The 16,280-nt window shown below is 59.5% G+C and overlaps 2 protein-coding genes across 2 annotated transcripts in view; both read left to right on the top strand.

Moving 5' to 3' along the window:
- Positions 1 to 2,179, top strand: part of COPE (COPI coat complex subunit epsilon) — an 18,720-nt gene extending 16,541 nt beyond the window's left edge. The window contains exons 8-10 of the mRNA XM_017501340.1: positions 1,329 to 1,397; positions 1,746 to 1,820; positions 1,974 to 2,179. Coding sequence (XP_017356829.1) covers positions 1,329 to 1,397; positions 1,746 to 1,820; positions 1,974 to 2,021 — 192 coding nt within the window. The 3' untranslated portion in view covers positions 2,022 to 2,179. The remainder of the gene's footprint in view (positions 1 to 1,328; positions 1,398 to 1,745; positions 1,821 to 1,973) is intronic.
- Positions 2,180 to 8,647: 6,468 nt separating this feature from the next.
- The window catches only part of CERS1 (ceramide synthase 1), an 18,777-nt gene continuing 11,144 nt past the window's right edge, over positions 8,648 to 16,280 (top strand). The window contains exons 1-3 of the mRNA XM_037728811.1: positions 8,648 to 8,953; positions 11,367 to 11,577; positions 11,850 to 11,907. Coding sequence (XP_037584739.1) covers positions 8,705 to 8,953; positions 11,367 to 11,577; positions 11,850 to 11,907 — 518 coding nt within the window. The 5' untranslated portion in view covers positions 8,648 to 8,704. The remainder of the gene's footprint in view (positions 8,954 to 11,366; positions 11,578 to 11,849; positions 11,908 to 16,280) is intronic.

Raw genomic sequence — 16,280 nt, 5'->3', positions numbered from 1 at the left:
TCCTGTGCTTTGAGACAGGATATGCCACCACACCTGGCTAATTTTTGTATTTTTTGTTAGAGATGGTTTCTCACTTCGTGGTCCAGGTTAGTCTTGAACTCCTGGGCTCAAGTTCTCACCCTCCTCAGCCTTCTCAAGTGCTGGGATGACAGGCATGTGCCACTGCACCCAGCTGAGATAGAGTTTTAATCCACTGACAGACACTGGCTACGCTCTCCTCCTTGTCTCACGTTCCCGGGGCTGAGTTATCATCAGAAAGTTGTTTGCAGAGCGGGGCAGGCCAGGGGGTGTCAGGCTGGCCCCATCACAGGCTGGGGGCTGCTCCTCCTGGGTGGGGTTCGTCTTTAGCTCTGAGCAGTTAGGGCTGGTCAGGAACTCACAGTGTGGTGCAGCGTCTCAGACAGGCTGTATGTCCCTCACTGCCCCAGAGGCCGAGACTGGCGCCCTCCTCCATCACCCTGCCCCTCCCTGCTACCTGAGAACACTTGGATGGATGCGTGTTCTGTGTTCACAGCCACATCCTCATGGGGCTTTTGTTACACCTCTCAGGTGACACACTCCGTGACTCACCTGTTAGATGACTCCCTTCTGTCCTGTCTCCTGAAACACCACCCGGGGCTGGCTGGCCGTGCCTCATGGCCCTGGGGGCCTCCCCATGGCTGTGGTCACCCTGCATTCTCGCCGGGCTTCCAGGGGGCACTCAGGTCCCCCCACTTCTCTTTGGAGCCACCTCATGGCTGCTCCTGTGAGTGAAAGCTGGTGCCCCCATCATAGTGGAGACTGAGGCTCAGGAAAGTCCAGTCTCCAAAAAGGTGCCCCGCTGTGGACAGGCTGGGCTCCGGGTGTGTCCCGGCTGGTGCCTCTGTGCCCCAAGCAGACACCGGGGCTCTGGCCAGGTCTCCTGGCCTAGGCAATTCCCAGGGTCCTGTGTGCCTGGGAGCTTAGAGTAAGTGAGTCAGGCAAGGTCACCTGCCGAGGTTTCTCAGGGTTCATTGTGCAGCAGGAGTGGAGGCCATCTTGGCCTGGGCCCCATTGCTTTCAGATGTGTGGGACAAATACATCCTTCCAAGTCTCTGCAAACGAGGGGTCGCGCCCCAGACTGGACCACAGATGGGGAAACTGAGGCTCAGCGAGAGGGTGGCCCCTTGGCACTGTATCACCTGAGGTCTCCACCTTGCAGAGGGGTGGGCAGGGGGACTCTGGCAGTGTTGGTCCCAGCTCACCTCTGAGGAGGTGACCTTTTGTGGTCCTGCCCAAGGTGGGGGTGATGGGCAGGCCTGGGGGTTGGAGTGGCTGACCCTGCCTGCCCCATCTGCCTGGATCTCTAGGACAGTGGCTACCCAGAGACACTGGTTAACCTCATCGTCCTGTCACAGCATCTGGGCAAGCCCCCCGAGGTAAGCGGCCCCCAGGGCTCCAGGCCAACCCTAATGACCAGACCCTGGGACCCCAGCCTGGGGTCCTAATCCCTAGATCCCTGGGAAGGCTCTGCACACAGTGTATCCATCGAAGCCCACCTCCATCACAAACCCTGCACCCCCAACCCCATCCTCACTTGGGGTCCTGTCCAACCGGCTCCCCTGAACTCCACGATGCATCTGCCACTATGTGCAGAAGCCAGCTCTGTGCCAGCACCGCTCCAGGGATCGGCCCTGGCTCCTGCCCCCATCCACCCCTGTCCTGCAGGTCAGAGCTGCTGTGGGGTCCCCATGTTCGGCTCACCCGCCTCCCTGCTTCCCCTGCAGGTGACAAACCGATACCTGTCCCAGCTGAAGGATGCCCACAGGTCCCATCCCTTCATCAAGGAATACCAGGCCAAGGTGAGTGGCGGGGGTGGGCTGTCCCCAAGAACCAGGCCAGGGGGCACCTGGAGCTCAGCCTAGACTCACATGCAGCCTCTCTCTCTCCCCTTTCTCCCCCACCTGTCTCCCCACACCCTGCCCCCACCCTGTGTTGCCTGTGTCTCGCTGAAGGAGAACGACTTTGACAGGCTGGTGCTACAGTACGCTCCCAGCGCCTGAGGCGGGCCCAGAGCAGTCAGGACCTCGAAGCCAGGACAGAGGCCAGGAGTCCTGCAGCTCTCCCCACCTGGCACCCACCCTGCATCCTCTCTAGGGGCAGGAGCCCAGCCCCAGCACCCCCATCTGTCAATAAATGTCTCCAGAGTGTTCCCACCTGATGATGTGCTCTGGCCACTTTGCTGGGGGGTGTGGGAGGTGACGCTCAGGGAGAGTCCTGGGGCACTGGCACCCAGGGCTGTTCCGGGAGACCAGGGTTTGTGGCGAGCCCCAGCTGTGCAGACCTCTACCCCACCCTCACACAGCCACAAGCTACTCCTGCCAAGCCAGAGGCAGCACAGCCCTGTCCACACCTCACCCTGGCCCCGAGAGGACACTGAGCAACCCTGGTTGACATCGGGGAAACTGAGGCACAGAGAGGTCATGCAGTTATTGTGAGGGGCACTAAGATTCAAAACGAGAATTCCTGAGTGGCGTGGAGGTGGTGGGGGCTCAGCCCTCAGCTCAGCCTTCAGCTCAGCAAAGCCGGAGGGGCCCCGAAGGGTCAGCGTTAACCCCACGCGCTGCTCCTGCCGCCCTGCAAACCCTCCGCTAAGTCGGAGTCCTGCTGTGGCTGGGGCCCTGGGGCCAAGCACCCAGCCACAATGAGAGGCAGCCGCACAATGGGGAGGTGGGTGGGCGGCCGCGGGCCTGGCCAGAGCCTCCCAGATGAGGTCACCATTGAGCTGTCCACCCAATCAAGGAGGAGCTGTCAGGCTAGGCTCTGGGGGGACAGGCACCCCGGCAGTGTCCCGGCCAGTGCAAAGGTCCCTCGGTGGCTCAGGGCAGTAAGGTTGAGGCGGGCTGGACAGGGCTGCATACCCTTTGACCTCTGAGCCTGGCCTGGGCTTATCTCTCAGGGAAAAGATAAGAGGCTGGGTTTCCCTAGCCCCACCCAGGTGAAACCGGGCCCTGTCTCTGGTTGCCAGGGCAGGACAGCAGGCGACCCCTGCCCCCAGCTCCTCCCTGCCTGGTCAGGGAGGGAAGTGGCAAGAGAGGCCTTCCTGGGCAAAGAAATCAGGAGGGGTCCAGGCCAAGCTTCCCGGAGGGAGGAGACCTTGGAGGGGGGGCGGGCACTGGCCTCAAGACTGACCCCTGCCTTGTCTCGGGTGCCTGGTCCCCAGCTGCCAGCAGAGTCGCCTTCCATTCCTGCCCTGCACCCCACCCATTGGCGGCCTTCCAGCTAGACCCGCCAAAAAGAAATTTGAGGCTGAGCTGGGGCCAGTGGGTGGGCGGGTAGCGCCTCTCCCGTGACCGATGGGCGCCATGGTGACCAGATAGTGCTGGCCGGGAGGGTTAGGGAGGTGGCAGGTCCCATCCAGGGCTGCCCCACGGGCCTGGCCAGACCTATGAGAGGATGTCCAGCCGAGCCCTACATCCCCTCGCCTCCCTCTGCCTGCCAGGCAGGTTGTGGCATCTCTGGCCTCCAGCTGGACCTGAAATATTGGCCAGGTCAGGCCTCATGCCCCCCACATACTGGGCCTGTCACATCCCTCCCTGACTCAGGGACAGACTCCTAGCCACGTGGAGTCCACATTCAAGAATAAGGAGTGGGGCCAGGTACAGTGGCTCTTGCCTGTAATTCCAGCACTTCGGGAGGCCAAGGTGGGCAGATCACTTGAGGTCAGGAGTTTGATGCCAGCCTGGCCAACATGGCAAAACCCCTACTCTACTAAAAATATAAAAATTAGCCAGGAGTGGTGGCCGGCGCCTATAATCCCAGCTACTCGGGAGGCTGAGGCAGGAGAGTCACTTGAACCCGGCAGGCGGAGGTTGCATGTGAGATTGCACCATTGCACTCCAGCCTGGGCAACAAGAGTGAAACTCAAAAGAATAAGGAGGAGCCGGGCGCGGTGGCTCACGCCTGTAATCCCAGCACTTTGGGAGGCCGAGGCGGGTGGATCACGAGGTCAAGAGATCGAGACCATCCTGGTCAACATGGTGAAACCCCGTCTCTNTTTTTTTCCTTCTTCTTTTGAGACAGTCATGCTCCATTGCCAGGTGCCAGGCTGGAGTGCAATGGCACGATCTTGGCTCACTGCAACCTCCGCCTCCCAGGTTCAAGCAATTCTCCTGCCTCAGCCTCCTATAATTTTTGTATTTTTAGTAGAGGTGGGGTTTGCCATGTTGGCCAGTTTCTAAATCCTGATCTCAGGTGATCCTCAGGTGATTCTCGAAGAGGGTGTGGAATAGGGGAGAATTTTGTTTTTTGTTTTGTTTCATCTTGTTTAGAGACAAGGTGTCACTCTGGTGCTCAGGCTGGAGTGCAGCGGTGCAGTGTGACCCGCCTCTGCCTCCCGGAGTTCCGGGATTACCGCAGGCATGAGCCACAGCACCCAGCCAAAAATTAACTACTTTGAAGGTGAACAGTTCATCAGCTTTCAGTATATTCAGTTTTGTTCAACCACCCCTTGGTTTAGCTCTAGAACATTCTCATCCCCCACAAAAGGAAACCCATCCCCATCGGCAGATACTCCCCATTCCCCTCCCCCAGCCCATGGCATCCACCAATCTGCTTCCTGTCTCTGTAGATTTGCTTGTGGCCTTCTGTGTCTGGCTTCTCTCACTTAGCATCATGTTTTGGGGTTTCACCCACATTGTAGCGTGCATCAGTGCTTTGTTCTTTTTCATGGCTGCATAGTATTCCACTGTGTGGACGTATCCTAGCCTTCATTCATCTGCTGATGGACAGTCGGGTTGTGTCTGCCTTTTTGTTGTGTGCTGCTGTGGACACGGGCACATGAGTATCTGTTTGAGTCCCTGTTTTCCATTGTCAGGCACACAGCCTAGCGGACTTGCTGGGTCATGGTGACTGTATGTTCACGGCCATCAGGGCTGTGTGAGGACAGTGGACAAACAGGCATGGGGGCCAGGGATCGCTGGGGATGTGTCGGCAGGAGACGGCAGTGCCTGGACTGGGGTGAGGGTGGCATGGTTCAAAGAGGTAGGATCCTTGATGGGGGTGGGGGGGGTCCCTGTGCAACTCAACTGCAGAATGGGCCAGGCCAAGTTGAAACTTGTCACAGAGGTGGTGTTTGGGGGCATCTGGGGGCAGCTGGGTTCCAGGGCATGTCACTGAGGCAGGGGACAGGAAGCCCCAGATGGAGGCTGGGGGTTTGTCTTGGGGGGTCTGCAGAGAGGCAGTGGTCAGTGAGCAGGGAGCAACCCCCAGAGAGTTCCAGGTTAGTGTGGGCAGGGCCCAGCGTGGCCCCCCGCCCTTTTTTTTTTTTTTTTTGAGACAGGGTCTGGCTGTGTTGCCCAGGCTGGAGTGCAGCGGCAAGATCTCAGCTCATGCAACCGCCTCTGCCTCCAGGACTCAGGTGATCCTCCTGCCTCAGCCTCCCGAGTAGCTGGGACTACATGCATGTGACACCTCAACTGGCTAATTTTTATATTTTTTTTTGCAGAGGGAGGGTCTCAACATGTTGTCCAGGCTGGTCTCGAACCCCTGAACTCAAGCAGCTCTCCTGCCTCGGCCTCTTAAAAAGCTGGGATTACAGGCATGAGCCACCGTGCCCAGCCAGAGCATGGCCCTTGACTTTGGTGTCTGGCAGCCCCTGGGGATGTGGCTGAGGAGGGGAGAAGGGGGATGTGGTGGGGTAGGCTGGGGTGTCACCTGTCACCTGGGTGTGGTGGTCAGGTGCAGCAGGAGGCAGGAGAGGGGGAAGGTGAGGCAGGAGCCACTTGGTGGGAGACCCTGCGCTTGGTGGCATGGCAAGACTCGGTGGGCGGTCACCTCTGTCAGAGCCTGGGATTTGTAGGGAGGGGGCCCAGGACACCCACAAGGCAGGGGCCTGTTAAGACAAAGACAGAAAAGGGACAGGCGCAGTGGCTCATGCCTGTAATCCTGGCACTTTGGGAGGCTGAGGTGGGCAGATCATCTGAGGTCAGGAGATCACGATCAGCTTGGCAAACACAGTGAAACCCCATCTCTACTTAAAAAAAAATAGCCAGGCATGGTGGTGGGTGCCTATAATCCCAGCTACTCAGGAGGCTGAGGCAGGAGAATCACTTGAACCCAGGAGGTAGAGGTTACAGTGAGCCAAGATTCCACCACTGCACTCTAGCCTGGGTGACAGAGTGAGACTCCATCTCGTAAACAAACAAAAAACCACAGAAGGTAAAATGGGAAGGGGAGATGGGCTGGGCGAGGTGACTCATGCCTATAATTCCAGCACTTTGGGAGACCAAGGCAGGAGGATTGCTTGAGCCCAGGAGTTTGAGACCAGCCTGGGCAACATAGCAAGACTCTGTCTCTACGAAAGACATAAATACATTGCCGGGCGTGGTGGCTCACGCCTGTAATCTCAGCACTTTGAGAGGCCCAGGCAGGCCGATCACGAGGTCAGGAGATGGAGACCATCCTGGCCAACATGGTGAAACCCCATCTCTACTAAAAATACAAAAAAATTAGCTGGGCATGGTGGCACGTGCCTGTAACCCCAGCTACTCAGGAGGCTGAGGCAGGAGAATTGCTTGAACCCAGGAGGCAGAGGTTGCAGTGAGCCGCGATCACGCCACTGCACTCCAGCCTGGGCGACAGAGTGAGACTCTGCCTCTAAATAAATAAATAAATAAATAGGCCGGGCGCGGTGGCTCAAGCCTGTAATCCCAGCACTTTGGGAGGCCGAGGTGGGTGGATCACGAGGTCAAGAGATTGAGACCATCCTGGTCAACATGGTGAAACCCCGTCTCTACTAAAAAAAATACAAAAAATCAGCTGGGCATGGTGGTGCGTGCCTGTAATCCCAGCTACTCAGGAGGCTGAGGCAGGAGAATTGCCTGAACCCAGGAGGCGGAGGTTGCGGTGAGCCAAGATCGCGCCATTGCACTCCAGCCTGGGTAACATGAGTGAAACTCCGTCTCAAAAAAATAAATAAATAAATAAAAATAAGGAGGAGCTGTATGTATTCGGGGCATCTGGTGACAAGTGGCAAGCACACTTGAGGGGTGCGTGGGACTTTAGAGTTGGGCAGCCTGAGCAGGTGCAGAAGAGCCCTGCAGGTACTTAGGGGAACAGCATTTCAGGAGGAGGAACAGCCCTTACAAAGGCCCTGAGGCAGGACAGAGGCATGTTGGAAGAACAGGAGGAAAGCCCACGGGTGCAGGGAAACGGGACACTGTGAGGGCGGCCAGTGAGGACCTGGGCTTTTCCTGAGTGGGACAGGAGCCATGGAGGGCTGCGAGCAGAGGAGGAACAGGCCCGACAATGTCACAGCCTCCTCCTAGCCTCTGTGGGAAGCCAGGATACCAGACAGAACCCCCAGAAGGTTGGGTGGGGGCAAGGATGTGCAGGTGCAGAGAAGTGGCCAGATGCAGACACACGAACGTGGGGCCACCTGGCTGTGTTGTAGGGGCTGGCTATGGGTCAAGGGGAAGGTGTGTTCACCTGTGCCCCACAGGTCAGGTGCGGGTGTGTGGGAGCCAGCTCGGCGCTACAGGACTCATCCCTGCATCCTGCACCTTGAGGGCCAGGTGTGGGGATGTCCTGGGGGCTGGGAGAAGTGGGTGCAGCAGTGCCAAGGGAGGTGGCGGCCTCCGTGGGAGCCCCAACAGGGGTGACCAGTGTCTCCCTTGATGGCCCTCAGTGGCTTTGGGCACAGGGCCTGGTCAATGAACACTGCATTGGAAGGCCACTTGTGGGGGTCCCAATGATGTCATAGTCGATCCAGGTTGGGAGTCCCCCCCCACGTTGGCACTCACTCCTGCAGCCACTCTGCAACTCATGTGTTAACCTGGGGAGGTTAACACATGGGGAGGCCTGCTGGGTTCTCCAGGGTCGCAGAGAGCAGCAAGTGACCCTCAGAGAACCCCCTAATCTCAGTAGCCCTCATCACACCTTTGAGTCCCGGTAGCCCGCTCTGCAGACCTGCAGAGGAAGAGGCCTGGGACGTGTCCAGGCTGGAACCCCACTGCCAGGCCCCTGGTGTGGGACAGAGGGCTGCGTCTGTCTCCACGAGGTGCGCTTCCCAATGCCCTGGTGTGGGCCGTGTCCTTTTGAAGAATGAGAATGTTTCATTGAGCCTACGCCTGAATGCGGGAAGGCCACGGGATGGTCCTGAGACTGTGCCAAGGCGTGCCAGGACTCGGGTCCTTGAGGAGGAGCGAGGGCTCCGGGAACGGTGAGCTCCGAGCCTGCCAGAGCAATGAAGTGGAACTGAGTTCTGAAGGGCCGGGAGGAGCGAGGGTCGCCGGCCAAGGGGACTGCCTGCTAGTGTGTCCCCCGTTCCCCCCCCGTCATGGTCACAGCGCCGTGGGGTGAGGGAGCCAGGGGCGCTTGGGGCGGGCATGGGGGCGCGACACGGCCGGGCGCGGGGTCTCTCGGGGTCCAGGTCCAGCGGGCGCCCAGCTGGCTCCGGCCCCCTCCCCACGCGCCTTGGTTTCTCTGCTGGGAAACAAGCAGGGGCGCGGGCCCGCCTCAGGGGCGCCGCGCGTCCCCCCTGGCCGCCCCCCGGCCGCGTCCCCCCATGGCCGCCCCCCCGGCCGCGCCCCCGGAGGGGCGGAGCTTGCGCCAGTCCCGCCCCTCCGCCCTCGGCTCACCAGCCTGCGCGCCCCCGGCCCAGCTGCGGCGCGTGACGCGGGGCGCGCGGCTCCGGCGGCTACCGCGGGCGGGCGCAGGCGACGGGGACGGCGGGCTAGCGGGCGGCATGGCGGCGGCAGGGCTCGCGGCAGGGCCGACGGGGCCCGAGCCCATGCCAAGCTACGCGCAGCTGGTGCGGCGCGGCTGGGGCAGCGCGCTGGCGGCGGCGCGGGGCTGCACGGACTGCGGCTGGGGGCTGGCGCGCCGCGGCCTGGCCGAGAACGCGCACCTGGCGCCGCCCGAGCTGCTGCTGCTGGCCCTCGGCGCGCTGGGCTGGACCGCTCTGCGCTCCGCGGCCACCGCGCGCCTCTTTCGGGTCAGTGTGGCGGGGGGCCGGGACAAGGGGACCCTGGACTGGGGGAAGCCGGGACCAGGGATCTCGGGCCGCCGCGCGTCCCTTTCTCCCAGGGCTGGCTGCTGCGGATGAGGGGGTCGCCGGAACGTGGGTGGGGGCCTCGGGCTGGAGGGGCCCGGGATGTTGGAACTCCGGGACGGGGTCTCTCGGGCCGCCCCGTGCCCCTTTGAGTCAGTGCGGCGTGGGGGACCCGGGTTGATGCGGGGGTGTGGCCGGGCTGGGGTGAGTCTGGGACAAGGGGGCCCGAGACGGTGGGGCGTTTGAGACATGGGTCCAGGCACGAGCCTTTCCGGTCAGTTTGGGACCAGGGGGCCCGCGCGGTAGATGGCTTGGGCCACCGTGCTCCCTTTCCGCCAGTGCCGAGCCAGGGCGCCGAGAAGCCCAGGACCGGGACAGGGAGGGCACGGCGCACCACGGCCGCCTGTGCCTTTCGCCTCCTGGCTATGTAGGCTGGGCTCTGGCCAGCAGCAGGGTCCGCTGCCCGTTTTCTGCGGGGTCCCTGCTCGGCTTGCCCGCTGCAATCGGGAAGAGGCAGGAGCTGCTCGGTAGCTGCCTTGTGCCTGTCTGGGGTCAGCGCCACCCTCCGACCAGGGATGGCAAAGGCCTGGGCGCCTTGGCCACGCCAGTGGTCTCCGTCTTGACAATGACAAGGCCCGGGGCTTCAGAGTTGGACTGTGCTGCCTCCAAGAGGCGACAGCAGAATTCCCCAGTTTCTGCTGAGACCATCGCCTCTGCGGGAGACTGACCATGGTGGTGACATTGGCGCCTGACCCCACCCCCTTCCCTGGGGAGGGGTCGCTGTGGCAGGAGCTGGTGGCAAAGTGTTTGGGCCTTTAGCTTGGCTTGGACACCCCCATGGACCAGCTGGTGTCACCCCGCCCGTCTGGCTGGAGGGTGCAGGGACAGTGTGCCCTGGGCCAACAAAGGGGCCTTTCTCTGTTGGCCGGGAAGAGGCTGGCCCTTGTTAGGTCGAGGATGGGCTGTTGTCTGACTGCCACTCTCCCCACTCCTGTCCCCATATCACCCATATGGGGGGAGAGACCCCAGCCACCCCCCTACTGCGGGAGGGAATACAGGGCTGTCCAGGGCCCCTCCCTGGGTCCACAGTGGTCTTTATCCTGCTTGTTGCCCCTGCCTTCTTCCCAATTTCTAGCTGGGAAGCCCGAGGCCCAGGAGGGCAAGGCCCCCACCCCCCAACCCGGGGGCAGGAGGATGTGGCCACTCTTGGACTACCAGGGCGGAGCCAGGGGGCCATCCCCAGCCTGGGTGGGGTGCTCGCCCAAATTCCAGGCTCGCCCTTCTCCAGAAATGGGTGGAGGGGCTGCCGGGTGCTCCAAAGCTCATCTTCTTGGCAGCAGCCTGGTTGCCAGGGGTTACTGGAGCGGGCTCCAGCTGTCTCCATGACAACTACTGGGTGCTCTGGGCTCCGTCCCCCTCAGCTTCGGGGGAAGGGGGCGGGGCTTGACCGGGCTGCTCGAGCCCCGCCCCCAGGGAATTTGAGCGTCCCCCACTGCACTCCCCAACCCCAGCCTTGGAGCCGGCAGCTCCCTCTGCACTCCCGATACTCCCTGGGGCCTCAGCTCGCCTATGACACCCTTTCCGCGGTGTCCCCTCTTCCTCCAGCCCCTTCTCTCCTTTCATTGCCCCCGGGTTCCCATGTCCCCGCCATACCTTCCCTGCAGTCTCCCTCAGCCCTCTATTCTCTGGTCTCCCCAAATTCCCCCGCTGAGACGGCGACTTCCTCTCAAGTTCTTCTCTCTTCTGTATCGTTCCCATGAGGTTCCCTGTGTTCCCCAAAATGCTGGGTGCTCTGGGCTCCGGACCCCCTCAGCCTCTGTGAAGGGGGCGGGGCTTGTCCAGGGACAGGCAGCTCGAGCCCCGCCCCCAGGGAGCTTGAGCACCCCCGCCCCCGACACCGCACTCCCCAACCCCTTCCTTGCAGCCTGGCAGCTTCCTCTGCACCCTGGTTCGTGGAACCCCTCCTTGTTCCCTTCATGAGTCACCCCCAGCAGCCCAACTCCCCTAGGCTGACCCATCCATCTCTCTCCTTCGCCAGAAGCCCGAGTGTCGCCCTCCCGGCGGCCCCCAGAGCCCTCCTGTTCCCCTCCTCTCCCCTCGGGGTTTCCCCTCCGACTCCTCTTCCAGCGCTACCGCGGTGGACAGCTGGGCACTAAGTTTAGCCTTGGCAGGTGCCCATGGGCTCTGTTTACGCTCCAGGTGATCGTGGGCAAGGGGGACGGGCCTTCCAGTGTCGCCCCGCCTGGAGAGTCCCTGGACCACTCCAGGGACTTTACAGGCCAGAGTTTCCCCATCCTGGAGAAGCAGTCTCTGGTTTTCGGCACCAACGGTTGCCCGCCTGCCTTCTCCCTCATAGCCCCTAGCGAAGCGGTGCCGCCTCCAGCCCAGAGATGCCGCCAAGATGCCAGAGAGTGCTTGGAAGTTTCTCTTCTACCTGGGCAGCTGGAGCTACAGTGCCTACCTGCTTTTTGGCACCGACTACCCCTTCTTCCATGACCCACCCTCTGTCTTCTACGGTAGGGGCCCTGAGGGGATGGCAGGGAGGGCTCTGCTTAAAACACAAAGAAGCTAGGCAGTGACGGGTGCTTGTGGTCCCAGCTACTCAGGAGGCGCAGGTGGGAGGATCGCTGGAGCCCAGGAGCTGGAGGCTGCAGGGAGCTATGAGCACGCCATTGCACTGCAGCCTGGGCGACAGAGTGAGACCCTGTCTCTTATCAGAAAAGATAGAAGGGTGTAAGGGGACACTTATCAAAATCAGAGCTCCTATGGGTGTCTCAAAAGTTAAGCCTGACAAGGGTGATCCATGGGGACAGGAAAGGGGGTTATCTGGCCCTGTCAGAGCTCAGGAAAGAATCCTGGAGGAGGGACCCCTGTGTGGGCCCAGGCAGGCCTTCCAGGTGTGGGTAACAGCATGTGCAGAGGCCCGGAGGCACTCACATTGCATGGGGACAGGAGGAGGGTGACTGCAGAGAGCTGAGGCAGCAGTTGGAGTTCCATCCTGAATGTGATGTTTTTAAGCATGGCATGGAGAGGATTGGGTTTTGTGGATGATAAAATGCTTCCTCTGGCTGCCCGTGGAGGTGGGAGGTTCCCCGTGGCTTGTACAATCTTGGTGAGGAGGTAAAAATGATGAGGCCGTGTGCGGTGGCTCACACCTGTAATCCCAGCACTTTGGGAGGCTGAGGCAGGTGGATCACCTGAGGTCAGGAGTTCAAGACCAGCCTGGCCAACATGGTGAAACCTCGTCTCTACTAAAAATACAAAAATTAGTCAGGCCTGGTGGCATGTGCTTATAATCCCAGCTGTTGGGGAGGTTGAGGCAGGAGAATCACTTGAACCCAGGAGGCGGAGGTTGCAGTGAACCGAGATCGTGCCACTGCACTCCACCAGCCTGGGTGACAGGGCGAGACTCCATCTCTGGAAAAAAAAAATGGTGAGAAGTGGGCCAGTCATGGTGGCTCACTGGCTCACACCGGTAATCCCAACACTTTGGGAGGCAATGGTGGAAGGATCACTTGAGCCCAGGAGTTTAAGAGCAGCTGGGGCAACATGGTGAAACCCCATTTCCACAAAAAATTAGCCTGGTGTGGTGGTGCACGTCTGTAATCTCAGCTACTCGGGAGGCTGAGGTGGGAGAATCGCATGAACCTGGGAGGCGGAGGTTGCAGTGAGCCGAGATCGCGCCACTACACTCCAGCCTGGGCGACAGAGCGAGACCTTGTCTGAAAAAAAAAAAAAAAGATTGGATGTGGCTTGAGCTCTGAGTGGCTGGGCAGGAAGGTGACTGCAGTGCGCTGTGTGTGACCTGCCCTGGCAGAGAATGCAGGGCAGGGCCAACATTGCCACTGGGCAGGTTGGTGTAGGAGACGCCATCTGCACTGGGGCCGTGGGGGTGCAGCTTGTCTGCCCTGGGAGGACCACCACAATACACACGATAGGTGTTCCTTGCCGTGTGATGCCAACAGCCTAGAGGGCTCCTGGTGGCACTGAGCCCAGAGTGCTCAGTGGCGATGCCACTCATGAGGCCACTTTTCTCATGCCACGCACCTTGAATCCCTAGAGGGGAGGTGTTGGCAGTCGCTCAGTGTCCTTGTGATGCATGACCCATGACTGAATGCTCTGAACTTTTTGTTGTTGTTGGGTCAGAGTTCCACTCCTGTTGCCCAGGCTGGAGTGCACTGGAGCGATCTGAGCTCACCGCAGTCTCCACCTCCCAGGTTCAGGCAGTTCTCCTGCCTCAGCCTCCTGAGTAGCTGGGATTACAGGCATGCCCCACCACACCTGGCTAGTTTTATATTTTCAGTAGAGACAGGGTTTCTCCATGTTGGTTAGGCTGGTCTCCAACGCCCAACCTCAGGTGATCCGCCCACCTCAGCCTCCCAAAGTGCTTGGATTGCAGGTGTGAGCCACTGCGCCCGGCGCCTCTTAACATTTTGGGCATGTTGCCTCTAGTTTTTATTTTATTTTGTTTTTGAGACGGAGCCTTGCTGTCGCCCAGGCTACAGTGCAGTGGCGCCATCTCAGTTCACTGCAACCTCCGCCTTCCCGGGTTCAAGCAACTCTCATGCCTCAGCCTCCCGAGTAGCTCTGGGACTACCAGCGTGCGCCACCACGCCCGGCTAATCTTTGTAGTTTTAATAGAGATGGGGTTTCACTATCTTGGCAAGGCTGGTCTTCAACTCCTGACCTCATGATCTACCCACCTTGGCCTTCCAAAGTGCTGAGATTACAGGTGTGAGCCACCCCGCCCAGACTAGTTTCTTTTTTTCTTTTGAGACCGGGTCGTACTCTATTGCTGAGGCTGGGGTGCAGTGGGGTGCTCATGGCTCACTGCAGCCTCAACTTCCTGGGCTCAAGCAATCCTCCCACCTCAGCCTTCCAAGTAGCTGGGACCACAGTGTGCGCCACCGTGCCCAGCTAGTCTTTGTGTATTTTTCGTAGAGATGGAGCCCACGCTGTGGGCCGGGCTAGTCTCGAACTCCTGGCCTGGAGCAGTCCTCCCACCTCAGCTTCCCAGAGTGGTGGGATTGCAGGTGTGAGCCACTTCGCTCAGCTTCAGCTGCTTTCTGTAACTGATACTGACAAGTTAGCTGATTAGTTCCACGTGCGTTTATTGAGTGCCTATTGTATGCCACAGCTGAGACACAGCTAGGAGCCAGTCAGAGAAAGCCCTGTGCCCTCGTGAAGCTGACCATGTGGCAGGGGCACCAGTGAGGTACAGTCTATCAACAGCAGTAAGTGTCCATGAGAAAACCCGTGTGGAGAGAAGAGGCGGTGTGTGGTGTTGGGGAGGTGAGAGGGGCAGTTTTCTGCAGGGACAGGGCAGCCCCACTGAAGGGGACTGAGTGAGGGCCTGGAGGAGCCCGGGGCAGGCAGGAGAGGCAGGGACTGCTGTCCAGCTGAGTGGGGACCATGCCTTCCAGGCCTCGGAGGCCAGGGTCAGGGTTTGTCATTTACCTGTGGGCTGGGGCGGAGGAAGGACATCACCCTAGGTTGGGCACCTGCCCCAGGGGTCCAGGAGGGGGCTGACGGCAGGAGCTGGAGCCCATGAGCTGAGCGGAGGGGATGGGAGCACAGTGGCTCATTTGAGAAACGTTTAGAAGGCAGAGCTGATAGTATTTGCTGCCACCCTAGAGGTGATGTGAAAGAGAGCAAGAGGGTGGGGATGACGCCCGGGTCTTGTGAGACGGGGGCTGGTCAGGGGGACCAAGATTTTGGATTCAGGGCCGGGCGAGGTGGCTCACTCCTGGAATCCCAGCACTTTCAGAGGCCGAGGTGGGAGGATCACTAGAGCCCAGGTACCAGCCTGGGGAATATTGTGAGACGCTATCTCTACAAAAAATAAAAAATTAATAAATTAGTTGGATAAGGTGGTGCCGGCCTGTGGTCCCAGCTTCTCGGGAGGCTGAGGCAGGAGGATCGCTTGAGACTGGGAGGTCGAGGCTGCAGTGGGCCAAGATTACACCACTACACTCCAGCCTGGGCGACAGAGGGAGCCCATTTCTCAAAAAGAAAAAAAGGAGGGAGAGGAGATTTGAGACCTGAGCTGAGCCAGGACATCCCCCATCCTGGGGAGGTAAAGCTGCAGCGGGGGGGGGGTCCCTGTTTGAAAGGCGGGTGACAGATCCAGTGAGGTGGCCCTGGGCAAAAATCTGGCTCAGATGTTTTGGAGAGTCGGGACGGAGAGGATCAGGGCATTTTGGAGTTTCACCCAATTTTCATTGTAATTCTGGAAGAGGGTCCGGTGTGGTGACTCACACCTGTAATCTTAGCACTTTGGGAGGCTGAGGCAGGCAGATCACTTGAGGCTAGGAGTTTGAGACCAGCCTGGCCTGGCCTGGCCAACATAGTGAAACCCCGTCTGTACTAAAAACACAAAAATGAGCCGGCCGTGATGGTGGGTGCCTGTACTCCCAGCTACTGGAGAGGCTGAGGCAAGATAATTGCCTTAATCCAGGAGGCGGAGGCTGCAGTGACCTGAGATCCCCCCACTGCACTCCAGCCTAGGTGACAGAGCGAGACTGTCTCAAAAAAGAAAAGAAATTCCGGAAGACGGAATAGGGGAGGGTTTTTGTATTTTTTAGAGGCAGGGTCTCACTCTGTTGCCCAGGCTGGAGTGCAGTGGTGCGATCTCCACTCATTGCAACCTTTGCCTCCTGGGTTCAAGGGATTCTCTTGCCTCAGCCCCCCGAGTAGCTGGGATTACAGGCGTGAGCCACCTCGCCTGGCCTGCATTTTTTATTGATAAAAAGTATGTGAAATTAGGCATTTTAGCCAGTCACAAAAAGACAAATACTCTGTCACTCTACTTACATGAGGTTCCCAGAGTCATCCCACTTAGAGACAGAAAGTGGGATGGGGGGTGTGCCAGGGGCTGGGGAAGGGGAATGTGGAGAGACTATTTAACGGGGACAGTTTCAGTTGGGGACGAGAAGGTTCTGGAGATGGCTGCTGATGCTAGTTGCACAGCAATGTGTACTTAACAGACGGCTTTGATGGTAAATTTTTGCCACATAAATCTCACCACAATTTTTAAAAATTAACCATTTTATTTATGTATTTATTTTTCTTTGAGACAGAGTCTCTCTGTTGCCCAGGCAGGAGTACAATGGCGAGATTTCTGGCTCACGCCTGTGATCCCAGCACTTTGGGAGGCCGAGGCGGGTGGATCACCAGGTCAAGAGATCGAGACCCTCCTGGTCAACATGGTGAAACCCCGTCTCTACTAAAACTACAAAAAATTAGCTGGGCATGGTGGCGCGTGCCTGTA

This window comes from Cebus imitator, unplaced genomic scaffold (assembly GCF_001604975.1).
Source record: "Cebus imitator isolate Cc_AM_T3 unplaced genomic scaffold, Cebus_imitator-1.0 Scaffold280, whole genome shotgun sequence".
Taxonomy (NCBI): Eukaryota; Metazoa; Chordata; class Mammalia; order Primates; family Cebidae; genus Cebus; species Cebus imitator.
The sequence above is the reverse complement of the archived record's forward strand: the minus strand, read 5'-3'. Positions and strand labels throughout refer to the sequence as shown.